General features: G+C 37.4%; 1 protein-coding gene across 1 annotated transcript; it reads right to left on the reverse strand.

Moving 5' to 3' along the window:
* Nucleotides 1-7,997: 7,997 nt before the first annotated feature.
* Nucleotides 7,998-9,576, reverse strand: LOC148842211 (transcription factor MYB1-like). Its single transcript, XM_088959588.1, has 3 exons — nt 9,342-9,576; nt 9,103-9,232; nt 7,998-8,869 (listed from the first exon to the last, which is right to left on the reverse strand). The coding sequence occupies exons 1-3, from the start codon at nt 9,472-9,474 to the stop codon at nt 8,266-8,268; spliced, it is 867 nt and encodes a 288-aa protein (XP_088815714.1). The 5' UTR covers nt 9,475-9,576; the 3' UTR covers nt 7,998-8,265.
* Nucleotides 9,577-12,101: the final 2,525 nt, after the last annotated feature.

Here is a 12,101-nt window from a genome sequence, read left to right on the forward strand (position 1 = left end):
CCGAATGCTTGGCCCATTTTGACAAAAATATAAAAAAATCCAAAAGCGGTCAAAACCGTTCGAATGATTAATCATCCGGTTCAGTGGTTTGCTGATCAAAATTAAAAGTTTTGGGAGGAAATCCGGTTTTTGAGGAAAATGAAACCGGTCACCTGACCAGTTCCTGATTTTTCTATTCCAACCATCCGGTGCGGTCCAGTTTTGAAAACCATGGAAAAAACAACTCGAAAAATCTTTGCAAACAACAATGCTAAAAGGTCGATAGATGCCTCCAACAAAGATGAATCCAGCAAGTGTAGCTCCCTACTATGTGGAACCTGACCAACAACACAGCCAACAAAAGGGATGCTCATGAGATTTTGATCCATAGGCCATGAACTAATGTCCGCGTCATTTCTTGCAGGCCTCTCTTTGCCATTGTACCTGTTTTTGTTTAACTTTTTTCACGAAAAAAACGTTTGCATCGTTCTTGTCTCTTTCAGGGCGCTTCTTTGCCATCTTAGTGCCCATCTGCCATTCTCTCAAATGGGCCTTTGATTGCTTCGATTTTGAAGCCACAAAGCTGCCATTTTCCACCATGAATGGGAAAATTACTGCTACATATATTTTCTTTTCTCCATGTTGCCTTCTTCCCTCCGCACAAGGGAAAAATAAAAACAATTGATGAAATGGCTCGGTTGAGGTTGTTGTTCTTTGATCTTTCTGTGATTTGTGTGTCTGTGTGTGTATATGTGTTTTATTTTTAGAATTTAGGTTCTTTTTATGAATCGTCTAAAAATCACAAAAAGGATAAAATTGGACATTTAAAAAAAAAATTAACAACTTGTAATGTCATATGCAAATTAATTGGAAAGAACTGACAATGGAAGGGAGGTCTTTGTCTGATGACATGATCCAATTGGGGAGGTTTTAGCCCAACCCTATTTCTTATTAATTTCGTTAATTAACAACCCTCTTTCTCATTAAATTCGTTTTGTTAGTATAAAACTTCAAATTAGCAATAACAAGATTCTAACCCTAGCCATTAGACTTTAAGAATTAGAAGTAATCACCACTAAGCCACGCCCATTTGCTTGCTATAAGTTTAAGCATTTTTATTTTTAAGTAAATTTTCTCTTTTTCTTAGTATATGCTTATCAATAAATGTTAGAATTAATTATTAAAATTTATGTATTAATAAATATTAAGATAAATTATATTGATTATTTTAAAACTAATGTATATCAATATACATTTTAGTGTTTTTTTTTGTTTTTTCACGTTTTAGTTATTCCAGCATTTGTCAATAGTTACTAAGTGTGTCTTGATATCTCGAATTTTATATAGACCATTAAATTACAGTTTTTTACTTTTAAATAATTTATTTATCATTATTAATATATTTTTTAGGATTTATTTACATTTTTTAGCATATTTATGCATATCTTGATTTTTCGTCTGTATGTATAAATATCCAAAATGTATCCCAATATGTTTCTTAAAATTATCTTTCTGATACACCTTACATTTCTGATACTTTAAATCTTGCTTTTATATGATCTAATTAGGAAAAAATCTTGAACTCTCTTCAAAAAAAAAAACAAAACACAACAAAAAAAAAAAACAAAAACTATAAAGGCAAAAAGAGACAAAGAAGAGTAGAGAGAGTTGGTTTCTTTAATTGTAGAGTTTGTGGGTCTGATTGAAGTCGTTCAATTTGGATGTTCTCTAATCCCTGTTGGGCCAGTGTCCGCATTAAATTTAGGAAAAGCTTGGTGCATGTGACTGAATTGAATAGGACGAAATACAGTGTCATTGTGGACAAGTGCAGCCCAGGTCAAATACAGAAAGCGCTGGAGATGTATAATAGAGCACCGTATTTAGTATTAACTGCAGGTAGACAAAAAAAGAAAACGCAGAGCGGCAGAGGACAGTGGCGTTTGCAAGTTAGCGATCGATGGTCCAGTGGTTTAATCGCACGAGGGAGGATTCCTATTCACAAGACAAATGAGAAAAGTCCAGGCCTATCCGTTTGTTTGGCATCATGCATGATGCGAGACCGGATCTGCTCCGCGCCCCACAGGCACATCCTATCACTCATTAGGAATACCTCTCATTTTTATTAATTATTATTCACTGAAGATGTTTCGGATGCATGATAGATGTACATGTAAAGTATTCATTCGTGAGGAGCAGATCCCGTCACACGTGATGTATAAATATAAATATATATAATTTCTTGAAGGGTCGCTTTTGATTGGGTGACGAAATGTGCTCCTCACAAATGAGTGGATGTGCATGTGAGGCGACAAGTGTGAGAAGCAGATCCGGTCTCCGCTTTCAGTTACCACTGCTTTCACTGTTTTGGACTTGTTGAAGGCTTCAGGCTTCCCAGACACCCTTTATAACAACGACCGTGACATGATTGCAAAATAAAAGACAACATTTAATACACACAGTAACACACGTTTGTATCGTCCTAGAAAATTCCTAGACTAGGATTGAATTAATTCAAACAGGGGGCGACGTGGCTACTTTGGAATGGCTCCCGCATTCATGGCGACGTCTAAATATCCACCATACCTGATTTTCCATTTCTGACCTCATTAACACTGATCACCTGTTTGGTTGCTCCGACCATGGTTTTCATTTGAACAGTCGGATTAGAAAAAAACCGGGAACGGTCAGGTGATGGGTTCCATTTTTCCCCAAAACCGGGATTTCTCAAAAAACTGTTGATTTTGGTCAGCAAACTGCTACCATTTGAATAGTTTTGACTATTTTTTATTTTTTTAATCTTTTATGTTTTTTTGGTCAAAATGGGCCAATCATTCGGTTCAAACGATTGGACCGTTTGACCTGGTAATCGGACCCTTGACCGGTTCGATCTCCGGGTCGATTTTAAAAACCATGGCTCCGACTGAGATGGGAAAATGGAAATATTTCCATTAAATATATTTCCATTTGTTTGTTTTATGAGATTGACTGAGAAATCACAAGACGTGACCTCCCAAAACTTGGGGGATGTTTGGAAGCGTGGTCATTTTTCTGAAAAACGGTGCCACATAGGATCCATGTAGGTGATTCTACAAACACCCACATATACAACTGTTTGGTTCAAGCGTTTTTTGAAAAAATGCTGAAAAACGTTTGTGCATCGTAAACCGGGGCACAACCATTGCATGAAACATCAAATTTGACGTTTCATGCAATGGTGAACTGTTGCCCCCAATAGTCGATTGATATGGTGATTACGTGTATCCTATGTCGGGCTTACTTGCCAGATGAGTTGTCACTAGTTAGAATGATCTGGTGCTTCTTGGCCCATCGGAACATTTTATTCAAATGAGTGGTAGGGTTTTACCTATATTCATTTGCTCCTTGCCGTCAAAATTTTTTTCTCCTCTCATGGTTGATGTTCTATAACCTCTACTAATTTTCTTCATCACTGTCATCGTCGGAGGAGGTTGGTTGTCACCGGAGGAGGTTTCTTTCTATACATTTTTTTCCTATCACGGTTGATGCTCTGTAAACTCGCTTTATCATTTATAGATTAATGCTCTAGATTGTAAACTCGTTTTATCATTCAAACATTTGTTTTCACTTTTAAAGGAGTTCTTAAGTTGTCCTTATTACTCTATAATCAGTCAATAGTAACTCAGTTTACAGGCATAAAGAATAAAAATGAAATAACTCGGTTCAAGCATTTGATGGGGCAGTGGGGTTGCAGGTAGTGGCAGAAAAAGTTTTGGAGGAGGTAGAGGCAGAAGGCCTGGGAATGCCAAGTATCGATTCTGGTAGGAAAACCCATTATGATAGGAATGTTGTAGCAGGTGATATTGATATTAATTAGGTTCTGTGCTCCCTCTGAACCTCTTGGCCTAAGAAGAATATTTCCTGTCATTAATAAGTTCTTCCCTTGCTTCCATTATTTGGTCGAGAGAGAAACTGAGTGAGAGTAACAAGGATGATGACCATGAGAGATAGAAAGAGAAGTGGGGTTTAAACTATTGATCTTGTCTGTGGAAAAGGCTTCTAAGTTTTGAGGTTGGGCATTAGGATAGTAGTAATTGAAGCATAGAGAAAGAAAATTGGCTTGAGTTTTAGAGGTTGAGTTTTCCTTCTGTCCAGTTCTGTAAAGTGGGTTGATGCCGTCAAATAATCAAAACAAAAAAAACGAGCAACAACAACCTCTTACAAGAAAATAAGCAGTTTGTTCATCACCTCACTATTGTTGTGTCAAGCAATTTGCATTTTCAATTTCATGAAATAAAACATTTAAAATTACATCTTTTAATATAGATCATTAATATCAAAACACCTTAACCAAAAGGAGGAATGAGGCATTGGTTCAATCAAGTGTAGTTTGATTCACAAAAAGAATGAACGAAAGAATTAAAAAAAAAGCTCTTAAGACCTCATATTAATTTGTTCTTACAAAGGCATTTATTAATTGCTACCTTGTAATTTTGCTTTATATCATTGAGAATGGGTCAATGTTCAATTCTCTATTTCATGATAACGTTTATATTATGAGAGAAGATAGGTACTATTTCGTAATAACATTTATACTATGAGGGAATCATCCAATTAATCTGGACAATTTGATGGGCATGGTTATATAATATGGCATGGTATTAGCTCGCACCATCTTATAGAGTAATGTATGTACATACATGAAAAATGATGAAAATCACCTTACCTAACAGCATTAGTATTGCTCACTGCCTACGTGGCAAAAATACTCCCAAACATACAAAGGCATTTTTTTTTTGTGTGTGTGTTAAAAACGGGTATAGCAAGCATGGACTTTTTTTTTTTGAAAACCGGTCCCAAAAAACGCCCATGCTTCCAAACACCATCTTGCAATGTGGAGTCATGCTGAAATGGTGCGACCCTGGTGAAATGAATAGAAAATATATCGTCACCTATAGTAAGTGTCTCGTCTTTCTTCCACAATCCAAGTTTTCACGTCCTCCCGGTTAGAACTCCGATCACTTCTTTGGCCATAACCATTAAAGATAAGACCAGATCTCCGGCCATTTTCGTTGTTGTTTCCGGCAAGGATTGGTCTAGGACAACACCCATTGGTTTGGGCATATTTTTATGTTCAGTTTTTCTTTGATTTTTGTTTTCGTTTTAAGTCACTAGCAATATCTGGTCATCCCTGATCTGAACGCCATTGATTCTGACGGTATCGTAGGTGGGGTTTCCTTCTGAAAAAGTTTCTAAAAAAACATTAGAATGTTGTTGGGATCGAAGCAAATGCAGGCCCTAAAATTGCATGAGTGGAGGCGGTATATTCTGGGATGTTGCAGTAGAGTTACCGCAAAAACTGTTGCAAATGCAAGCCCCCAGACATCTAGCCGTATCTCAAGGTATTGAAGATTGAATTGCTTCTTGGTGACTTCTTCTTTCTAAATGTTAACAGTTACATTTCTCAGTAAACAAACATTGAAAACTTGATTTTACCATATATTTGACTAACAAAACACAGGACACCCCAATGAGAATAATTTTTTTGTTTCTCATCCCATCCTTTGCTTTTCTTTCCAAGACTAATTTTCTTGAAAACCAAACAGACCATAATGGAAACACTTGGAGATCTGACAGGGTTTAGAAGATACTTTGACAGTCATGGCAGTTGTGGGTGGTTATGCAAATCCATCTCCCATCGTCTAGTGAAACTGATAGACTTGTTTGGACACTCACACCAATGATCCGTATATGAACTCACACCCAATACAAATCCTTTTTTTTTTTTCCTACTGCATTTCTCCTTTTAATCTTGCATAAAACTTGTAGCTCAGTGGCCGTTTGATAATTCTTGCTAAAAAGAGAAGCTGAGCTCAAAAATATAAAATATCCAATGAGCATTTGAAAGGTGGTATTAGATGAAGACCAAAAACCATTTGTTAAGATATACTTTTGAAAGATTGTCTCAAGACAAGAAAAACCTTGCTAAAAACTATTTCATTATATAGTATTGCATAAATATAATATAGGGTAAATTGCTGAAATCTCCCTTGAAATTTGGTAATTGCAATTAACTCTAAATTTTCTAACACAGTTGCAAGTAAATCTTAGAATCCTCTAATAAGAGGCATGAAAATGTCCAAAACACCCATGTAATTACTTTTGACCAAAGAATTTACTTTTCAAATTTTTCTTCATATCAACTGTCATCCCAAACCCTTCCTATCTCCTTTTCCAAAATTGATTTATTTTCCAAATTTGCTCTTCATATCATCACTCCAAGGTAAAAATGCAACTTTAAACTCTCTTTTGTTTTTTGTCTTTCTTGTTGCTTATAAAGTTTTAGATTGTTTTTTTTTTATAAAGATTAGCCTCAATAGTAATTGCATGGGCATTTTGGGCATTTTTGGTGCCCCTTGTTAAGGATTCTAACAAAGGGGGTCTACTTGCAACTATGTCAAAAACTTCACAATTGCAATTACCAAACATCAGGGAAAGTTTTAACAATTTACCCTGTAATATAATTATTACATGATGTATATTAATGAGACATGTATGGGTCCCACTAATAGTTGTACAAGTGCAGAATGGCGCATGGGTCCACAAAAAAATATTATGTATCCCACTAGAAATACCTTGTGGGGATCTATTATAAGTATCATGTGGATTGTACATGTAAGTAATAAGCTCCACAAATAATATACACTTGTAGATCGGAATGGCAATGGGTGCACTCAGAGGGGATCATATTCCTTGTACCTAATCTCAACTTTTAAATTAATCCCCATCGTACCCCGTGAGAATGAGGAAAATTGTCAACCCTACTTGCTTGTAGAATGGCATGTAACCTTTTTATTAGACTCATGATAATAAAACATTTGGGCATTTTAAATGCTCCATGGCCCAACAAGAAGTGTGTTTCTTGGCCCCCATTAGTTTATATCAGTCCCAGGGGGTGGCAGAGGGGAGTCATGGCCCTCCTATGTCTTCAAAATTCCTATAAAACCCATTTAAATTCTACTTATATTTTGACTCCCTTACCTATGTTTACTAGCTTTTGGCCCCCTATCCATATTTTCTAGGTTTTGGACCCCCTCAAGAAACATTCTAACTCCACCCCTGGTCAGTTCTTTACATGAAATGTATCTTTCATTATTTAAATGTCTATAATATATAAATAATTATTATTAAATTTGATTATATAATTATATCTTTACGTTTTAATTGCAAACCTCTCCATAGTCTATGCCCTTAATTACACTGGTACCATATAAGCAGATAATTAGACTTGAATCCTGTGTAAATTATAAAAACTTAAACCGAAATGACTTATATCATATACCGTTAATGCTTGTACACGTCATTTGCTCTCACCTATTAATACTACAAGTGGAAGGGGATTCCATTAAAAAAGAAAAGAAAAGAAGCAACCGAAGAGGTGTAAATCCACCGACCATCAATAAAAGGAGTGGGAGATGATGAGATATCACTGGGAGATATTTCCAATACAAGGTAGGGATGTGGTGTAGAGTATTGTGGGGCGCAGATGTGAACTTGAAGTTATGTACTCAACTTGATGTTTCACAACTGACGTCGGTCTGTTGCATCCAAAGTAAAAGCTTACATGGTGTTTGGTAGCGTGGACACTTATCGAGACCAATTTTCAAGAAAAAATGCCCATGTTTCAAAAACTTATTTTTACAAAAAAAATGCTTCTGTCATGTAGGTAGTGAGCAATATTATGCTGTTTGGTAAGGTGATTTTCATCACCTTTTTTCATGTATGTGTTGATAGGTAAGCACCAAATAGGATACACATCAGTCAACCTTTGAGGGAAACAGTTCACCAATGCATGAAACACCAAATTTGGCGTTTCATACATCGGTGGTGTCCCAATTTTTGAGGCATGCCCAATTTTTTAATAATCAGCTAAACCAAACAATGAGATACATGGGCGTTGGTTGAAATGCTTATGTAGATCCATTGTGGCACCATTTTTATGAAAAACAGCCACGATTCCAATTAAACATCCCCTTAATCACTTTGGCCGAAGACGAATTTTAATTGTAGGAATATATAACTACAATTTATTTCTTTAACCAAGTACATAAGATGCATTAGCGCTATTCCTTCTACAAATGGAGAAAAGATCCGCTCCAAAATTATTTATTTTTTTAACCAAATTATTTCTTTAAGCCAATGTCTTGCGCTCCAAAATTAAGATCCGCTGGTAGCTAGCTATCTAGATAGCTTTGAACGAGCTAGCAGTAGTGCAGTATCGTCATATATATGATATATCCCTTAGAGTTCTCAGGTATTACATCGATCATCCGTTGATTCTGGAAGCATTATCTCATAAGGGGCTGAGAAGGGATAATCTGATAACCAAGGCAAATCTTCTCTATCCATGATCACATTGTCATTTTCCTGATGATCAATCCCCTCACTACAGAATTGCAAGAAATCCGGCATAGAAAGTAGTTCGCCAATGTCCAAGTCTGTCGGAAAATTCGAATAGTCACCGTCTGCTTGGATTATTGACGACAACGTCGACGGAGTACAGTTGCAACCCGAAGAAGAAGAAGAAAATGCAGGTTCCTCCCTTTTATTGATCATCGTCTCATCAACATGATGACACTCACTCCCTTGTTGCGGTGGAAAGAAGACTCTGGTGCATCTCACAGCTTTGGTTCGGATCACACGCGGTGGTTCTTGGCCGACTTTGGAGGACAACGTGCTTAAGGCGGAATTCCCAGCTTCTTTCACCATCTTCTTGCCTTTGGATTTGTTAATAAATACTTGCTTTTCTGGTGTCTGATCACCTGCTCGCAACTTCTTGCTTAGGCTGGTGTTCCAGTAGTTCTTTATTTCATTGTCTGTTCGCCCCGGTAGTCTTCCTGCTATAAGCGACCATCTGCATGCATGCAGCACATCAATTCCTTTCTCAGTGTTCATCATCAATTCAAACCACCAAATTAGAACAACTGAGGTTTCAATTTTCAGGAGATTGGTCTCAATGTTGAGGGGAATTTTGATGGACTAACTAGCTTTTACTAAGAATCTATAGGTTTCATTCAGCTTCTCTATTTGGGGCTTTCACTTCAGTCCAACTAGCATTGGTTAACGGGGGAAGAGCAAATCATGTACCTGTTACCCAGAAGTCTATGAAGTCTCATGATAAGCTCCTCTTCTTCTGTGGAAATGTTTCCTCTCTTGATACCTGGCCGCAGATAATTCAACCATCGGAGCCTGCAACTCTTCCCGCACCGATTCAATCCTACAATTATTATATGACGCACCCACAATGAAAATTGAAATATTGTAACCATAAAAGCAACAGCAGAAAAGAAGTTATACATGGAGAGAACAGTTGGCTTACGGCTTACCTGCTTTTTTAGGAAGTTCGTTCCACTTCCCGTCTCCATGAGTGGTGATGTAGTCAATGAGAATCTGATCCTCGTAAACTGTCCATGCTCCCCTATTCAAGCCTTCTTTCACACAACATGGGCTTCTACCCATTTGGACTATTAATTATTTCAGACTTGGAATAAGTTTGTAGGCACTTGGGGGATTTTTCCCTTAATTGGGATCCTACCCTCTCCTACTTGTTTGTGAGAGTGTAGAGAGCAAACAGTCTCACCTCCTATTTATAATTCTACTACTAGAAGAGACTCGTGCCATCGTCGGGCTGGTTTTCAAACGGAAACTCATTTTCTCTATCGAGAGTGATTACATTTAATTTCCTAATAAAAAGGAAACTAAAGTTGATTTGGGGTTTAAAAAAAAAAAATTGAGTGAATTCAGTTAGTCTTATGTTTGCTTTTCTTTATTTTTTTAATTTTTTTTTAAAGGAAAAATGGAAGAGAGAGAACAAGTTGAGGTGGATTACTGCGTTTGTATACCATTAGAATACCCAGGTGCAGTTGAATTCTAGAATTTTTGTTTTTGTGGCATGTGTTGCAAATAAGACCATAGATTATTAGCTTTAGCTGGGATCATCTTGGTTTTCTATCTGTGTATACCATGTGAATTTTAGACATCATCATCAACTGACAGATATCTATAGATCACTGTAATATAGATTTTGTCTTTACCCTTGAACATTTTGGTTTCATCAACAAACTTGTGAGAGATTTTTGTTTTTACATTAAACATTTTTTTTTTTGTCAGTACAAATTGCTGTTTTGATTTAAAACGTCGATGATGGTCCCTGTATATAATTTTTTTAGGTGAAGTGATTCTCATATATCTTATTAACATTTTGTATTAATCGACAAAAAAAATATTCAGAACTAGCTAAACAGTAATTTGGTGTTTAATAGTTACATTTGCAGGATTAGAGCTGTAAATCTGACCGTGCTGGTCCAATATGTCACGGCCCGCATACTATCCGTTAAAGTGCAGGCCGTGCAGTGTCGCTGGCTGAGTCAGCCTATGCTTTTTTTCTTGGGATATTTTGGGGATTAGCTCGGCATGGCCTATGACCCGTGCCATGCCACGGGTCAGGCTGGTCCATGTGTCAAGGGTTATGGACCAGGACAAGCCATGTTTTTTAAAATTTTTGAAAAAAAAAAATAATGAAAATTTTAGCATAAATTAAAAAAAATAGGCAAAAATTAAAAAAAAAAATCTTAAATTTTTATTTTATATGAATTTTTGTGTATACGATTGTTTATATATGAAATGATAAAATGAAATAATATAATAAAATTATATATATTAATAAATTATATAATATAAGATATATACATATATTATATCATATTATGTTATATATAGTATATGAGTATAAATATATGGGTCATGTTGGGCTGGCACGACCCACTCAATTGTATCATGTCATACCAGCCCATGGACCTAAAACCCCAGGCTAGACATGGCCCATATGATCGTGTCATGCCTAGCATGGCCCGTAGTTTGTCATGCAGACCGTAGGCGGTACAATCCGATTTACACCTCTATACATGTCCCCTTGTACTTTTGAAAATATTTGAATGTTGAATGAGATTTAATGGGAAACTTTCCCAAACAACCTTTCTATTTGGTAGTTTTCTCGACATGACATGCCATTTATCTCACTTTGTCCTTGTTTGCCTTTTTCACTAGGGTCCAGATGTAGTAGGCACACGTTAGGTAAGCTCGATGATTGAGCATCTAATAGCTATGTGTAGACATGTTCATGGGTCGGGTAGCTTGATAGACCGGCCCAGCCCGGCCCGACCCTCGGACGGGCTTGCGCATGAACTTTAGCCCATAGGCTTGACCTCATGCCTAAAAGCTTGAGCCCAACTATTTTACTAGCTGGGCTCGAGATTTGTCACAAAAGCCCAGCCCAAGCCCGGCCCAACCCGATATTTTGTATTTTATTGTAAACCCTAGCCGATTAACCTTTCCTATTCCCTCTTTTCATCTTTTATCTTTCTCTCCTCATTCTCGCTCTCAATAACAGACGCAAATCCAAGCAAGCAGCCATTGTTCTCAGTCTTAGAGGTGACAAGCAAGCTTAGGCACCGGCAAACTCAGGCACCGGTCATCTCTCTCTCTCTCTCTCTGGCGGTGAGTCCTCTCTCTCTCTCTCACACACACACACACACTCACAGTTCTCACTTGCATGCACTCGCATATTCTCAGGATTCAGGAACCGGAGAACTCAAGCACCGGTGTCAGCCGCGCCACTAGTGAACTCAGTCATTCCTCTCTCTAGCAGTGAATCTTCCCACTTTCTCCACCATTCCTCTCTCTCTCTCTTGTCCTCTCGCAGTTCTCATTCTCATGCATTGTTGCATATTCTCAGGAACCAGTGAACTCAAGCATCGGCGATGGCGAACTCAGGCACCGGTGCCAGCTGCACCACCAGTGAACTCATCCGCCCTACATTTCAGCCTCTACTAGGTCGGGCTTTGGTCTTCTTATGAGGGCCGGGCTCAAGCCCGAGTTGTAGGCCCATTGGTCAGGTCGGGCTTGGGCTCGGGAAAAAAAAATCTTGTTAATGAAGAGCAAAATCCCGGCCCGACCCATGAACAGGTCTAGCTGTGTGACACCTATTCCAACTAATATGCTTTTCATCCAAACGCTTTTGCTCCATTAGATAGGAATTATCTATTATTTTATTATCTTTGTCAAAATAATTAAAAATAAAAAACAAT

The sequence above is a fragment of the Nelumbo lutea genome, chromosome 8 (assembly GCF_056320005.1).
Source record: "Nelumbo lutea isolate HS-2025 chromosome 8, American lotus-T2T, whole genome shotgun sequence".
NCBI lineage: Eukaryota > Viridiplantae > Streptophyta > Magnoliopsida > Proteales > Nelumbonaceae > Nelumbo > Nelumbo lutea.

Coding starts and splice junctions, on each gene's coding strand:
- LOC148842211 (XM_088959588.1), bottom strand. CDS start 9,474: ATGGGTAGAAGCCCATGTTGTGTGAAAGAAGGCTTGAATAGGGGAGCA. Junction 9,233..9,341: donor CGAACTTCCTAAAAAAGCAG/GTAAGCCGTAAG, acceptor TAATAATTGTAG/GATTGAATCGGTGCGGGAAG. Junction 8,870..9,102: donor CATAGACTTCTGGGTAACAG/GTACATGATTTG, acceptor GCATGCATGCAG/ATGGTCGCTTATAGCAGGAA.